Source organism: Orbicella faveolata, unplaced genomic scaffold (assembly GCF_042242905.1).
Source record: "Orbicella faveolata isolate gen_17 unplaced genomic scaffold, um_ofav_v1 contig_2, whole genome shotgun sequence".
NCBI classification, from domain to species: Eukaryota; Metazoa; Cnidaria; class Anthozoa; order Scleractinia; family Merulinidae; genus Orbicella; species Orbicella faveolata.
This window is the reverse complement of record NW_028301547.1, coordinates 20,157,931-20,175,000: the sequence shown is the minus strand read 5'-3', so window position 1 is coordinate 20,175,000 and position 17,070 is coordinate 20,157,931. Positions and strand designations below refer to the sequence as shown.

Genomic DNA, 17,070 nt, shown 5'->3' with positions numbered 1-17,070 from the left:
TTTCTCAGTCACATAATAAAAGTGATTTTAACCACATCCAGTGAGCTTCAAGATAATTGACAAGGATGCCACTCCAACAGGGAAAACAAATATTTCAAACACCAAGTGGCAAGGGAGAATGACTGTGAAGATCATCTCAAGTCTGCCGAGAACAGCATCAGCTTAAAAGTGTGATAGACGACTTACACCTGATTGCAAGACCAGCGCCTCAGTCGGATTCGTTTCCTATACGAGTACACTGTTCAGCAGAGAATAGGACAGTAGCCGTATGGATATGTTTCGTACCTATTTTTACACCCCCTCATCTCAACATCTAGTACCTCAGACGATTAAGAATTGTAACAAAAAACCTGAAAAATCAAAAACCGGCAAGAAAAGAGTGTTAGAGAGGTCTGTAACTGTCCATTATTTTAAGCCATTATTTAGCTTCTTTATTTGGTAAGTAAAGGAAAAGTCTGTTACGGCTCGTCACATGTCATAAGAACGTCCGTGTAGGAAGCTAATTTCCTGCTGGATTTTAATACAGCTTTTCTCAGCTTTTTTTCATACTGCTCCTTTCTACCAAGTAGAAATCCTTTTTAATGATATAATTAGCTGAATATAAACTCTAAGATGAACAACGAATCAAACCAAAACGTTCTCGCTGGATTTCAATTTCCCTCGTGTTCTCAAATGCCCGTCGTGCGTTATCACAGTGTAAACACGTCTTAGGCCTCTTTATTTGCAAAGTAAAGGAAAAGCCTGTTATGGCTCGTCACATGCCATAAGAACGTCCATGTAGGAAGCTAATTTCCTGTTGGATTTTAATACAGCTTTTTTCAGTCATTTTAACTCAAACAAATACGGATTTCCTTTGGCTGAAATTTACCCTGATGACTCGAATTCTGAGCTCAAAACTTTTATCAAGTTTCGGTTGGAAAACAGTAACATAACTTGTAAGTGTCAAAATTTTAACTTTTTATCAATAGCCTCTGGAATTGTGATTCAGGCCCATGAAAAGCTAACAATGATTCGTGAGTGTGAATGGGGGGCAAAAAAGCCAAAGCTAAAGTCAGACTGGAAAAAGCTGTCCAATGATCGCGATTTACATAACTTTTGCACAACTTAATTGTTTTAATTTAATTTTTCTTAAATTACTATATATTTGGAATCATCAAAAGTTCTCCAACGAAAAAATAGCTTATATTGATAAAAAGTGAAAATCGCTGGTGATTAATTACTAAAGGACCTTCCTAGGGAGGTTGTTATTTTAAAAAGTTTGATGTTCATATCACCTGTCTTCACAATCGATAGCTAGAAATGTTCATATGCTTATATTCACGACAACGAGTGTAAAATTGAAGCAATCTAATGGTTGGATGTTGAACAAGCATAGCGTTTCAAAATAGAGGGATAGAAAGCAAAACCTTTCGTAAGTATTTTTGATTTTTTAAAATTATCCTACCCAATTTCTCAGGGGTTAAAAAGCATATACTCATTCGACCGGATTTGCAAATCGATGCAAACATCCACGTATAACCCGTGTTCTAGTGACAAGCATTTCGAATAGAAAATTTTAGTTATTTGCATCCACAAGGGTGTTGTTTTCTGATCTGTATTAGAAGGAACAGTTTTGGTTTTTGCTTGAATATTTTGGAACGGGTATCATATTAAATCTGTGCTATTTGTAAAAATTTGGCGCAATGCTCAATTAGTGGTACAGATCTAAATGTAGTTTCAGTCTGCTATAATTCTGTGGTTTAATTAAGTGACAAAATGGCTTTTGCAGGGTACATTAGGTCTAACATTCATCCAAATTTTTCTCAAATTTCAGATCTTCTCGACCAAACATCTAACAACTGAATTGTGCGTAGGCGCTTTCTCGTATACGGGAAAGCATTGTAACGCGCTGTAATGTTGTCGTTGTATTCGATGCACATCAATCTTTCTCACATTTGTTTGCACTAAAGTTTCCCTTAATCAATCTCTAAAGGAGTGTTCATTTATTGATTTTTTAGACGAACAACTTATTTTCTAATCTATACAATCCAGAGAACTTTGCAAATAACTGTTGCGCCGATTATGCAATCAGTAAGACTGTATTATATTTCTCAATTCTCCATACAGATAACAACAACTTTCAGAAAAGATTTCAAATCAGGAATGGCAATTTCGACCAGCTCTTTGGTGTATTCTCTATTTCTGGCCGTGATGATTAGTATTAACATCGCTGGTAATTCCCTGGTTTGCTTTTTAATATTGAAGAAAAAAGCAATGAAAACCTCCATCAACTGGCTTCTTTTCCACCTGGCCATCGCTGATTTACTGGTCGCGGTATTCTTCATTCCACCTTGCATTCTGAGCCAATTTATCGAGCAGCCGAGCGGTGTAACTGGAGACGTGCTGTGCAAGTTCATTACCAGTGGGGTTTTGGGTTGGGCGGCGGCTTCAGCCTCGAGCTTTCTCATGGTGGCAATAGCGTTTCAGCGTTATTATGCTACAGTACATCCGCTGCTATCACTCAATCGTAGTCGGTCATCTTGGTTAGTACCAATTGTATGGATACTGTCGATCCTACTGGACATGCCAAGTCTCGTAGTATCTGCCTTCGATGCAGAAATTCAAATGTGCGTGGAGATCTTTCCAGATTACACAATGATGCAAGCGTATTACCTCGCTTGGTCGTTTGCTAGTTCAGTGCTGCCGATATGCATTATAGGATACCTGTACGCACGGATCATTTTATGTCTGCGCAACCGCGTTCTCATGCCAGGCTCTTGTTCAAGAGTCGTGTCACAGTCCAAAAATAAGGTAACTAAGATGCTCATCTCAGTCTCTGTTATCTTCATCACGTGCTGGACCCCTCCCGCAGTGCTTTGCGTGTTGAGTCCCGTGATTCCTGGCGGCCACGCCACAGTGCATCCCGTGACAACAGCAAGCGCGTTGTTGAATTCCTGCCTCAATCCACTGGTCTACACGCTTCATAGTCAACAGTTCAGGAAGAATATTGCCTCAATGGTTTCTTGTTCCAAAAATAAGCAGCCAGCAAAATACAAGACAAAGAACACAAACGGTTCTGGAATAAAGTCATCACGGCAGCTGGAACTTCATGGATAACATTATTTGAAGACTCATCAAAATATTGGTCTCAATTCTCTATGACTTTTAGCCACAGCCCTCTGAGGTTATTTGGCCGCAATCAGTTGTCAATGACCTCTACGTAAATATACACACCGATTCTAGGTTTAGATTTGGAAATATATAGAAAGTTAGCGTTATAGAATGAAAGATATACCAAACACTCAAGACAGTATTCAACCACAAATTTTTGTAATGTTTCTATAACTTTTTTTTTGCGACATTTCTCAAAAAACCATATTACAATTCCATGTCTATATCCGACCACATTTCCAAACACCTCGATTTTTGTTAAAAAATACTCCGCTACACGTCGAACGTTTGTTCAACTCTCCTCCCGGCGTTTGAAAATGTGGTGAAAGACGGTATTTCGGGATTGATTCATTAGTTGAAATTCTCACCTTATTTCACACCACAGTATATTATTTTCCATTTCCCATTTCACACCATGACTTAACCTTTTCTTTTCTACTGTCCTTTCCTTTTATTTATTTATTAAGCTTCGGCCTACTATTACACATAAAGAAAAAGAAAAAGAAGAGGAAGCAAAAAAAAAAAAAAAAAAACAGACAGACAGACGGCAAAACAAAACAAAATGGCCAGGGGAGCCGCTACAGCTTAGCCAGTTACAGCGGCCCCCTTAGATATAATTAAGAGACAAAATTATACAATATATATAAATCTAAATCTAGTATAGGGAGCTTAAAAGCAGCAATGCGGTGGACGCGTTAAGGTCTTAGCGGTATTGCACTTTGGGCAAATTGTCCGCCACGTCCTTATATCTTCTTGATCAAAAATATCTACAGCATTTGTATAATATTTTAGTAAGGATCTCTTAAAAGCAAGGGGTGTTTGATTGTGTTCCTTAAGACTTTCAGGCAAAACGTTCCAGATTCTAGCACATCGGACAAAAAACGAGCGTTGATAGGAAAGAGTACGGAATTTCTTAGGTATATAAGTGACAGAGCTATTGCTAGAATATCTCGTTATTCTGACCGGTTTCGTACGTTTGACGCCGATGAATTTCATATAAAAAATCGGGATGGTTGTTTCTTTTAAAGCTAATACGCTATTAATGACGTAGTATATCAAGCTGTATAACGTTACTTCAGACTTCAACATCTTCAAGTTCCACCTTCCCCCGCCCCGACCTCCCTCTCCGCTCCCCATCCCTCCACTCTCTGGGAGAATTCCTCGGTCGATACGAAGTAATATAATTTCGAGATACGAATCGAGATTGTAGATATCCAGGGGTCAATCCATGTAAAGTTTTGAACATCATAACAGAGGTGGCTACTAGCCTTTGATGACTTATTTTCCGCCAGCCGAGTGCCTGGAACAGCTTATCAATATCGTCTTCATTGCTTGCATACAATAAAATACGGACTGCGCGGTTTTGGAGCTGCTGTAGTTTTTCAGAAAGGCCGGCCGACACCACAGTTGCCCCAAACAACACGAAAGCACGTGATAAAATGTTCGGTACAAGACTGGAAGTTCAAAAACCACCACGGGCTTGATTGAAGGATTGGGGCCTGGCACCGGACTTCATTCGCACTTCTTGACATTCTGAGTCTGCTGTCCTCTCTTGTGGGGATGCTTGTGCTCCCAACTTTATGGCCTGTTTCTTTAAGAGGCATAAAAAAAACAGTAACTCGAATCCATACCAACCCTTTTGACACACTACAAGCCTAATGCAAACTTACTCCCACGAAGAGTTGACTGACGAAATAAACTTGCATTATACACATTTCGACGATGTCAACTTCTGCAAATAGCCACGCTACATTCAAAGATATATGTAGCTAATAATTTGCTATATCGTTGCCATCTGTCTGTTCTCAGTAAATTTATACAAACCAAGGTTATTGCCTGTCATGATATTATGCTATTACATAAAGTCGTAGATTTTTCATGGAGAAAAAAGTGCTTGTAAGTTATTAAATTCAACTGATTTTCTTTGAAAACTTGAAAAGCGGAGATTTTGTTATTAGTTCCATGGTCTTGTGAGTGTACGTGCGTTGCATATTAATTCCACAGACACGTCACCTGTCTTTTGATTGCTTTGTATTGTAACATGACCATGTAAATATGTTACAAATAACTCATAATACGATCTGAAATTCAAACAACGCCCTAACCGGCTAGGGATCAGGGTCATAATAACACGAAAAAACATTTTGTACATGTAAGTATGTCAATTTTTAAGACCTTCTTATGGTTAAACTCAAAATACTAAAAAAAGAGACAATGTATTGAATTTTTTACAGGCGTTGCCTTACTCCTTATCAGTGGAATGAAAATATCTATACATGTAGAACTGTATCCCGGTGGCTTAAAAATTCTCAGTTTACCATTCGCATTGTTAATGCGCTGATAAAACGGTATCAAAATAGAACTATGCAGAATTATAAAATCTAGCAAAATTGTTAATGCATCCCTGAAAAAAAATAAGAGTTTTTAGTTTTTATTTGAAATTTGTTCATTGTCTCGGCGTCCATGAACTTTGGCAGCAACAGTAAAATGACCGTCCACCGCATTTTGAAAACAGTAGTGCGTTGCACAATTGAGAACCCAAGGAGTTCTAACATAACAAGACCGAGTTATATGATTAAATATTTGTAGCTGCGTTAAAGAGAGATTCAAATGTAAGCTTTGGCAAGAAATTTTCGGATTTTGGAGATATTCTGTACCCTACTTTTCTTCTCGAAGCGATATGCTATATCCCTATGATACAAAATTTACAGTAGTAGAAAAAGGCTAATTTGTTATACTGATTTGCTATGCAACCGTCTAAGATTTCAACAGCAAAGAAATCTCTCATGCGAACGCAGATCAAAGCCACCTTACACTAACATAATTAGCGGTAAAATTACAAAAAATGGACATGATTTTATGTTGTCTTTCGCTTCAAGGAACACATTTAAACTTACAATCCTTCTTACCAATTTCTGTAAAGGTTCTGTAATGCTAGATGCGAGAATTTTGGGTTACAGCAGGACAATTTCCTTGTTTGATTATTTATTCTCAAACTCATTAACAACTCATCAAAGTTAAATAAAGTACATAATCGTAACTTTGTTTGGATTTATGATCGTAATTAGCATATATTTTCACGATTTTGTTTCTCGGTTTTCTCCTTAGTTTTAGTCTCAGGTGATTATATACATCTAACACTCAACCTCAACCTTAACCCCATATTGTCTTCGGAAAGCCCCCATTTTTCGAAGCACGTCGAAGCTGGACAAACATGCTCCACTGCGTGTCGTATTTCAACTCTCCTCTCAGTGTTTAGAAATTTGGTACAACACGGTTTCTCGTGTTTGATACATTGTCCCTTTTTCTTCTTCTTCTTTTTTATCCTTTTTCTCTTTCTCAGTGAAAATTTGCTTGACTTTTCCACTGATGGAAGGCAAAACAATGTGACACTTAAGACTCGGATGCGAGAACTTAAATGTAGTGTTCTCGCCCACTGTCTGTCTTATGTGTCAAACAGTGTAAACAGTGTGGCAAACACAGTGGGCAGCAATTTCGTATCTGACTCAATGTGCATTTCTTTAAGAGGACCCTAGACTGGATTTTTACAAGAGCTATTACAGGAGTCGCAAGATGCATAGAATGCCACTTCTGTTAGCTGGAGGCTGATCAAGGCGAACTACAATTGTGACAGTTCTAGAAGGTATGTAACTTATCGTGTTGTTTGTGTTTACATATGGTGTACTTTAATTTCCACATAAGGGACGCTTAGCATGTATTTGTTTGGAATGAAGAGATGGTACTTGGATTCATAGTTCATTTCGGGATTTTAAAAAAGATACAAAAAACTATTTTTTTAATTCAAGATCCGGTTGTGAATTTCCCCCAACAAAAGCACCTTAAAATCTGCGGCCGTAGGAAAAACATCGCTAAAATCGACCATTTATGCATTGCAACTGGATTTCCCACTTAATTTCCCAAAGCTAAATAATTTCTTTTTATTCAGATTACCTGTGAGTATTCTGATGAACTCTTAATTCCACATTTGCATCACCGGTTGTGTTTTTTTAAAGAACAAATTGCTAGATGCCCAATCTATATTACATTTAACCATCCGATACAACCTCAAAAGTGTAAACAATATTTTGAGCAACAACTAAGCAGGGTCTCCAAACTGGTTATGATTCGATGGTTCGCTGGCTCTTGGTTGATTTTTTTGTTTGTTTGCAATGCATCGTATACTTAAGGATATAAAAATAACAGTCATGCTGGTTTTCAGTGTAAATAGTTTATTTACAGTCCAAGATTGACACATAGCGTCTACTTTCAGAAAACTGAAAACATCAAGAAATGGCAATTTCTGCAACGTCTCTTGTGTACGTACTGTTTCTCTCCGCCATGATAATTTTCAACATGGCAGGTAACTCCCTCGTTTGCACTTTAATGTTAAAGACGAAAGGCCTTAAAACCTCCATTAACTGGCTTCTTTTCCACCTGGCCATCGCTGATTTACTGGTCGCTGTCTTCTTCATTCCACCTTGCATTCTGAGCCACTTTATCGTTTAACCAAGTGGTCTCACTGGAGACCTGCTGTGTAAGTTCATTACCGGTGGGAGCTTTGGTTGGGTGGCTGTTACGGCCTCGAGCTTTTGCCTAGTCGCGATAGCTTTCGAGCGCTATAATGCCACTCTACTTCCATTACTAACACTCCGTCATGGTCGGTCATTGTGGTTGGTGCCAGTTCTTTGGATGCTGGGATTCCTGCTGAGCATACCATCTATTGTTGTAACAGCTTATGACGTAGAAGGTCAGATGTGCGTGGAAAACTTTCGAGACTACACGACGTTTCGAGCCTATTACCTTAGTTGGTAATTCCGTGCTACCGATATGCATTATGGGATACCTGTACGCGCGGATTATTTTGTGTGTGCGCAAGCCTGGACTCGTGCAATGCTCTTCTCCGACGGCTGCGTCACAATCCAGGAATAAGGTAACTAAGATGCTCGTCTCAGTCTCTGTTATCTTCATCACGTGCTGGACCCCTCCCGCAGTGCTTTGCGTGTTGAGTCCCGTCATTCCAGGCGGGTACGCCACAGTGTATCCCATCACCACGGCAAGCGCGCTGTTGAATTCCTGTCTCAATCCACTGGTTTACACGCTCCACAGTCAACAGTTCAGGAAGAGTCTAGTTTCATTGGTGTTTTGCCGCGAAAACAAGGAATTAGCCATTCACAAAACAAGGCAAACAAACTCGTCACGAATCAAAATCTCTTCTAATTATCTGTAATGGGTTTGCATTTCGCAAGTATATAGACTTGCCACAAGGCGACCTTTGCTTAATCCTTAGCGTGTTTATCTCCCTTGAGCGAAAACAGATGGCGGTCTTCGAGCGACGCGAGCGAAACCAGTAAGCCAAGGAAGAATTATTGGAAATTATGCAAGTACGGTAACCGAGAACTTATGGCTCACTGATTTATTGAACTGTGCTTTGCAGAAGTTTGACTCACTTATTTGGCTTTTGTTCCTAATCAATAGTAGCTCCTAGCTAGCTAGTTAGATAGCTCAGGATTCTCCTAGCCAGCTCAATGGTACATGACTTTTTGTGACCTGGACAACTTTGATATAAATGAGGTTCGTTTAGTCCCAGATATCTGAGTTGAGCAAACTTATCCAATGATGGCGCTTCTAATTGAGAAATAATTTTACATAGTCGTACCTCTTTGGTACGCTTCGGTGGAATATCGAATGTAGAGACTGGTGCTATGACCCCTAAACTGACGTTTGATTCGTCTGACAAACGGCAATCATTACGTAACCATGATCAATCTCACTGTATACACACGTTTGAAGGATCTGAGGCAGACCTAGTTTTCTTTCTGGATATACAAATTTATACCGTTGCTCAAGGCCTGTATCGTTTACAAAGTAGGGAGCTACTCCTGTTAGGACTAATGCGTTCTTTGCAATGTGGGGCCATTTCAAGGAATAATTCAGTAATCTTTAAAGGTGTATTTTAGCTCACTTAGAAGATGTCATTCTACTATATGACTAACAGTGTCGAATCCTCCTTAGGAAAAATGATGGCGGCTGGTATATATTTACCTATTGTTTCCTTCCGCGCTAATGTTGTAACTCTTTATTTATAATCTTTTCTTTCTAAAATAGCTGGCTTATACTAAAAATGCGTATATTGGTCCTTCTTTGGTATGTCTAATACAGCAGAGAGAAACTGATACAAATGATAAACTTACGAACACCCGAGACAGTGTTTCATCGACTATCTAAACCCCTGGAATCTCGTCAAAAATACTCCGCTGCGCGTCATATTTTCAACTCCCTTCTCGGTGTTTGGATATCCCGATGAAACACTGTCTCTCGTGTTTAATATATTACTTCTCAATCGGAACTGGAACTAAGGAGAAAATTAAGCTGAGAAATAGAATCGTAATGGTAATCCTAGGCTTATTATAGGATTAGATATCAAGTTCTTATAACATAACTAAAGCAAAGCGCGCGCTCTGATTGGTTAATTTAGTGTCTACTATTTACCCATGGGTGTGCGCTGCTGACGTGTGTGCTAATGTTTACAAAGCAAATCTTTTGACAGACATTGTTTCCAAAGTAATGGCTGACGTCCTTCTCCCAGAAATGCGAAACTGTCTTCACAGTTGTGTGAAGATGAAACTTTATCGAGTTACTGGTGTGCAGTCGGTTGTCATGAATGAATTTTCGCGCGCTTGTTTTCTCTTGTCATGTAAGACTACACGAACATTTTTTTGTGACGTAGCTCAATAAAAGGACTTCTGTTGTTCCAATGTCTCAATGTTATGTTATAAAACAAATGGTAAACGTCATAGCGTGCACTATTGAGTTATCGATGCACTTGGGAGGTTTGCTAAGCACTCAAGAAGCTAGAGTCGCACTCGGCTATCGCCTCGTGCGACTCTTACGCTTCTTTCGTGCTTAGCAACCTCCCGCGTGCATCCATAACTCAATAGTACACGCTATGGCGTTTACCATTTGTTAATTAGTCACCGTTGATTTTCCCATCGTTAAACTTGATGTCATTTATGAGGTTCAGAATATGTATTGGAGGACTCCTATCTCGATTTTTAATCACTAATAGCTAATGTCCATTCTTAAACTTCTAATATCTCCGAAACGAGTAATCCTTCAAGGAGACTAACGGATCCCTTTCTTTCTACCCGACGGCTAGACAGGCTTATCATTAGATTAATACCAACCAAAAATCATTCTATTAACTATGTTTCAAAAAAGAATCCTATATTTGTCTCGGTTAAAAATGTTTAAGCGAAAAATTTAATGATCTTGGCAAAAACGAAATTATGGCTGGGTTTTCAGTCCATGAAATCGTGCAAGGCCGAGGTTGGGTGTTAAATGTTCCTGTACTTAAACGATGTCACGTTTTTCAGATTTTTTTCCATCAAACAAAACAAGCCTCACCGCGCGATTTATCATGCCAAATTTAGTTGATATGAAGAGTTTCATAAGAACTCGTTGCACACTCATTGAAATATGGGGCCCCAAACTTGCCGATTTTTACAAAGAAATATATGCCAACAGATAAACGAGTTTCGAAATAATTCTCCTGAAACGTCGAATGTTTACTAACTTCGGGATGATATATTGATCTCTGAAGGTGGGTTTTTATTTATGTAAAAAAAAATACCAAAAATTGCTGATATTGCACGACATCCTGGAAGTGGTTCATTCAACAGACGCCTTGCCTGTCTTTGATTGACAGCTGAATACGTTATATTTCGCATAATGAAGAAACAGCTCAACGAACGAGAGAGAAGGATCGAAAAAAAGCATGTTTTAAGATTCAATATATTTTTCATTTCTTTTCTACCAAACAGTTCTGGATTTTGTCCAAAACAACTAACAAATTCAATTTAGAAACATCCTTTTGCAATCTGTCCTGTATTGACTGTAGTTTTATCTGCAAAATGGGTTGATATTTCACCTATCGGAAAAAGAAATATTGAACGTCCTCTTTTTATCTAATTAGCACTGGTTTCCAAATATGCATCATGCGATCACAGGAGAGACTGGTGGCGAGAGAGAAAGGTATCGGCTGATACCTTAAGGTCGTAAAGTTAAATAAGAGATATTTAAATTCTGCATGTTGTATTTACAAAACCTGTTTGGTAAGCAGTTCAATGTTAAGAAATGTAGTTTAAGCAATTGATATATTATAGTGATGGAATGGAAAAAATGAAAGAAAAGCTCTGTGGTAATTAAATTTCGCAGAGAAAAACATAAGCTAATAAAGACACTGCATTTACAAAATTTTACAGATCAGAAGTCTCGTTCACACCATAGTTTGTAAATTTTAATGGTTATGAAGCTCGGCAGAACTCGTTGTTCTTTGTTTTCTGGTCTTAACCGTGCTCAAAACAGCACAGGTTTTGACGATAACTAACCAATACAAAGGTTACCTTTACCTAATTCAAACGAAGTGTGAGAGCACAAAAAAGAAGACTATGCTTGACCGTGAACCTCCCAAAGTAAATCTTGCTATCTGTGTTTGCTCCTTTGAAGTTTTCCAAGCTTCGTATTTATTTTCCTCCACTTACTATGTTCACACCTAGTAGGCACTTTGCACTGTCACGGTCAAGACTGTCACGTGACCTTATCAGTCATTACGAAGTTGCTATTATTTAATGGGTTCCACAAAAAGAAATAGCATCATGATTTTATCAACGTTATCACATTTACCGTCACCGTTAATGTGAGAGAGTTAACACTTGAAACTTTGAATAATCAAGCTAATTTTGAAACATTCTGTTTGTCAAAAGTTGTAATCTAGCAAGAAATTGTTAGCTTCACACTAACATCTTTGAGATCTCCATATTCCATGATTAATTGATAACTTATTCACCAATTAAACTAAATTAATTTCCTAAACCGTTTGCTGGTTTACATTAGTTCAACGTGGGAGGTATGCTCTATTTTTAAAAAGGCAATCTAAACCCCACGTAGACAACTAATGGAAAATAACTTAAATTTTACATCATTCAATTACCTGTCTTGCTTTTACACTCTTAAAATGTCAGGTTTCGCTACTTATAATTCTGGTCGCGAAAAATTTTATTTTGTTTCGACAACGTCCCTAGATGAATTTTGGGTCTATTCTCTTATAATTGTATCTGTTAAAATTAATCAATAAGTTAATACCACACAGAGATGGCTTCTAACATTTTAAACATAGGCACGCAAGGCGTGCAGGAGTTATTTTTTTGTGTGAAGTGTCGGAGATAGGAGCATTCATGGGGCTGTTTACAGTAACGATTTGGTTAATTTGACAAGTTTTTTCGGTTGTGATGTACAGCAAGAAACAAACTGGGAATTTATGATGTACATGCGATGTTGCATCGGTCATGGTAAGATAGCTAAATAGTAAGCCATAAAATGTTTGACTGAACAAACTACGGTAATCTGACACGTCTCCAGATTAATGTAGATACCATCTTTTTTTCTAACAGGCAATTTGATTCGTTCTTTGATACAACCCGCACTGTGATTGGTGTGACACGTGCACATGCATAACTCCCTCACTCACCGATCACATAATGGTTTGGACTTGAATTAGACCTCAACAGCTGGGAATTATTAGGATTTATTTTTACACTCCTTCTGTCTAGAAGTATATAGTCAAACTGAAAGAAACAAATTACAATTACTTTGAGGCTCTGTATCGTAATTGTCGTAATTGATCTTGAACTAATACAAGCTGAAAATATGTCATAATTCTACTTACAATTCTTGTAATCTTTTCCCGTCCGTAAACCTTGCGTTTAAGTTATGATACTTTCTCTGTACGGCTTAGTGTTCCTTAATGAAATAACGTTCCCTTTGCGAGATTCGAACCGCGTGAGCCCTTTTATAGAGGTATGTGTCCCTAGGGACCTTACGTAATCCCGCAAGGACTTATATAACTTCGTGTTCGTGCAAAACACATAAACCTTACGACCTCCAAGTGGAATTTTTGCTCATGCAAAAATACTCAAGTTAATTTAGAGACTTTTTCGCATTTTATACGAGTCGTACGTTTACCCGTTTTACACAACACAACACAACAAAACTTCACTGAAAATAGAAAGAAAGAGAAAAAAACCTCTGACACGTTAAAAGTCTGATTTAATTAAATTGCGCTTTAACTTGGTGCCGCGCAGTCTTCAAAGAACATTTGAACAGTTTTCATACTTTTTACCTTTAAAAATATCGGACTGAAATGAATGTCATCAAATAAAACTATTAAACTGCTACTGCAGAGACGTAAAAACCGTCCAGAAATGAAAGCTTTTTTTGTTTAATATCCTGGGAACAATAGCCGACAACTTGTCAGCACTAATTGAATTTACTCCCATATAAAAAACAAAAGTGTTAAGTTACCATTTGTTACTAAAGATTTTAAACATCTCGTGGGAAAGAGTGGTGACGATTCGTCCGCTCTAACTGAATTTACTACCTTGTGAAAAACAAGAGTGTCAAATCACACTTTGTAACTAAAAAACAAAAATATCTCGTTATATTTGCATGCAACAAGAACAAAACAATCGTTACCCGCACTTACTATTGTAAACGTTAGAACTGTTTCAAATCTGACGTCTCTTCCCCTCTAAAACATGTCCTAAGAACTAGAAGCGACGATTCGTGACCTGTAATTGAATTTACTCCTTATGAAAAACAAAAGTATCAAGTTACCTTTGTAACTGAAAATGAAAATATTCCGTTCATTTGCCTACTACTGACTCAGGCTCATCTCGTTCATTTAACTAAAATCCTCAGCCTAACCCACAGAAAATGTCGAAGTAAACCCAATATATGAATACTTCCTCCTCTTTTATAGAAGAATAAATATGGCCGTTCTGAACTCTATCGGGATCAAATCTTCTCACGTACCATTTACCTTTACAACAAGAAATTTGATTGGCTGTTTATAGTAGATCCAATCTGATTGGTGTGACATACATGCATCTCTCACTCACTCACTCACTCACTCACTCATCCATTGAACCGTCCATAACATACCCGACGCGCCGACTAAGAAGTATTTTTTTACAAACAAATAACTCAAAAATAGAAAGAAAGAAAAAAACCTCTCTGACACGTTGAAAGTCTGATTTAATTAAATGCACTTTAACTTGACGCCACGCAGTCTTCAAAGAACATTTGAACAGTTTTCATACTTTTTACCTTTAAAATATCATCAAATAAAACTATTAAACTGCTACTGCAGAGACGTAAAAACACTCTAGAAATGAAAGCTTCTTTTTTGTTTAATATCCTGGGAACAATAGCCAATAACTTGTCAGCTCTAATTGAATTTACTCCCACATGAAAAACAAAAGTGTCGAGTTACCATTTGTAACTAAAAATAGCAAACATCTCGTGGGAACAAGTGGCGACGATTCGTCAGCTCTAATTGAATTTACTACCTTGTGAAAAACAAGAGCGTCAAATTACCCATTGTAACTAAAAAAAAATATGTCGTTATATTTGCATGCAATAAGAACAAAGCAATCGTTACCTGCACCTACTATCTGCTTCAAATCTAAATAGTCTCGTCTCCTCTAAAACAAGTCCTAAGAACTAGAACCGACGATTCGTGACCTCTAATTGAATTAACTCCTTGTGAAAAACAAAAGTATCAAGTTACCCTTTGTAATTAAAAATAAAAATATCTCGTGCCATTTGCCTTTTACTAACTCATGAACTGCTTCAAAACTCAAGACTCATCTCATTCATAACTAGCCACCATTACACTGAAAATTATGCACTCTAAAACAACCCAATGTATGTATCTAACTGTCACACTTCGCTCCAAACCGGACTAAAAAATGACAAACCGGCAACATACACGTCACTCTTTAGTTTTCAATTACCAAAGTCCTTGTGTTTATACATACCTTGTGTTTCTCACAGACTATTTACCTTTACAACAAGAAATTTGTTTGGCTGTTCATAGTAGATCCAATCTGATTGGTGTGACACACATACATCTCTCACTCACTCACTCACTCACCCATTGACCCGTCCATAATATACCCGACGCGCCGACTAAGAGGTATTTTTTTTTTACAAAAAAATAACTCAAAAACTGTCCAAAAATGTTAACTTCTTTTTTGTTTAATATCCTGGAAATAAGAGGCGATATGTTGTCAGCTCTAATTGAATTTACTCCCATGTAAAAAAACAAGTGTTAAGTTACCATTTGTAACCAAAACTAGTCATACCTACCGGTACAGTGCCAACGAACAAATGGAAACTTGCGCAATTTGAACATTACCCATATTTCTTTTCATGTTAACGTACCTTTTAAATTTAGGAAGGGTGTTGCTCCTTACCATTTTTGTATTGTATTTAATGTTTACTCGTTATAAATTGCATTACAGTATAAGTAATGAAGAGTAAATACTATAGATTTTTATAGAACTTTTATTGAACAGTGACAGTTTCATTTCATTCATATTATAACAGCTAACCAAGAAAATGAATTCCCTCTTAGAATGTCCTCAGAGTTTGTAGTTAACCTTCAAGAATATAACGGTAGAGTTATTTGAAGCACATGCGTTTTGTAAACTATGTTTTGTTAAATGTTGTTAAACCTGTCATATGAGAAATACTTCTCACTTTTGCAAGGTTCACAAGATAGTATTGTTTCTTATGGGTAAACTAACAGGTCTCCCAGCCAATGTTTGGAAAATCTCAGGAAAATAGGCTGTTCAAGTCCAAAATATAGGAATTTTGTGCCAATAAAATAGGCTTTTTATAGGAGCTAAAATAGATTTCATACAGTTAACGAATATAAAGTAGGAAACACACTTTCTGTGCTTTTAATTTTTGTAGTCAACAGTAACATTTGTTAAAGGGCTACTAGAAAATGTTTTGATTTCCAAAACTTATTAAAACAAAAACCTTATAATAATATTTAAACAATTTAAACAAATCAATTTTAAACAAACTGTAAAATTGTTGCTATTAAGTACAAAAACAAAAGTTACAATGTCTTTTATGTCACTCAATTTTTCTCTTTTGCAAATTGATCATCTAATCTAAGCATATTTAATTTAAACATTGTTTCTATGATCGATACTAAAATAGCACACAACTTAATTGATGTCTGTGGATCAGTGTTTGAAAATATGACTTGCAACAGCCTTTATGCTACTAAAATCTTATGTAAAATTTAAACAATTTAAACAAAACAATGTTAAACAAACTGTAACATTGTTGCCATTAACTATAAAAAGTTGCAATGTCTTTTATGTCACTCAATTCTTATCTTTTGCAAATTGATCATGAAATCTAAGCATACTGAACTTTGTTTCTATGATTGATGCTAAAATAGCACACAACTTAATTGATGTCTGATGTGAAGTTTATATGAAATAATCCATATATGAACTGCGGTTGTAGATGAAAGTGAAGAATGATCATCGCAGTAAATTTCCCAATTTAAGCAATTGGAAAGAAGCTTGAAAAAAATCAGGGCTTCAACGGGATTCGAACCCGTGACCTCCGCGAATACCGGTGCGATGCTCTAGCAACTGAGCTATGAAGCCACACATTGGGAGCGAGGTCACTTAATTGAGTTCATATCTTCCCGTGAGGAGTGAAATGATGTGAAGTTTATATGAAATAATCCATATATGAACTGCGGATGTAGATGAAAGTGAAGAATGATCATCGCAGTAAATTTCCCAATTTAAGCAATTGGAAAGAAGCTTGAAAAAATCAGGGCTTCAACGGGATTCGAACCCGTGACCTCCGCGAATACCGGTGCGATGCTCTAGCAACTGAGCTATGAAGCCACACATTGGGAGCGAGGCCACTTAATTGAGTTCATATCTTCCCGTGAGGAGTGAAATGATGTGAAGTTTATATGAAATAATCCATATATGAACTGCGGATGTAGATGAAAGTGAAGAATGATCATCGCAGTAAATTCCT

The 17,070-nt window shown here is 37.2% G+C and overlaps 1 protein-coding gene and 1 pseudogene across 1 annotated transcript; both read left to right on the top strand.

The window, feature by feature from the left end:
• Positions 1–2,080: 2,080 nt before the first annotated feature.
• On the top strand, positions 2,081–3,205 carry LOC149112346 (QRFP-like peptide receptor). Its single transcript, XM_089289980.1, has one exon. It carries the CDS (start codon positions 2,143–2,145, stop codon positions 3,094–3,096), a length of 954 nt encoding a protein of 317 aa, XP_089146106.1. The 5' UTR covers positions 2,081–2,142; the 3' UTR covers positions 3,097–3,205.
• Positions 3,206–7,432: 4,227 nt separating this feature from the next.
• LOC149112345 (RYamide receptor-like) lies at positions 7,433–8,517 on the top strand (annotated as a pseudogene).
• Positions 8,518–17,070: the final 8,553 nt, after the last annotated feature.

Bases quoted from the DNA above. Each gene is read 5' to 3' on its own strand.
- LOC149112346 (XM_089289980.1), top strand. From the start codon at position 2,143: ATGGCAATTTCGACCAGCTCTTTGGTGTATTCTCTATTTCTGGCCGTG.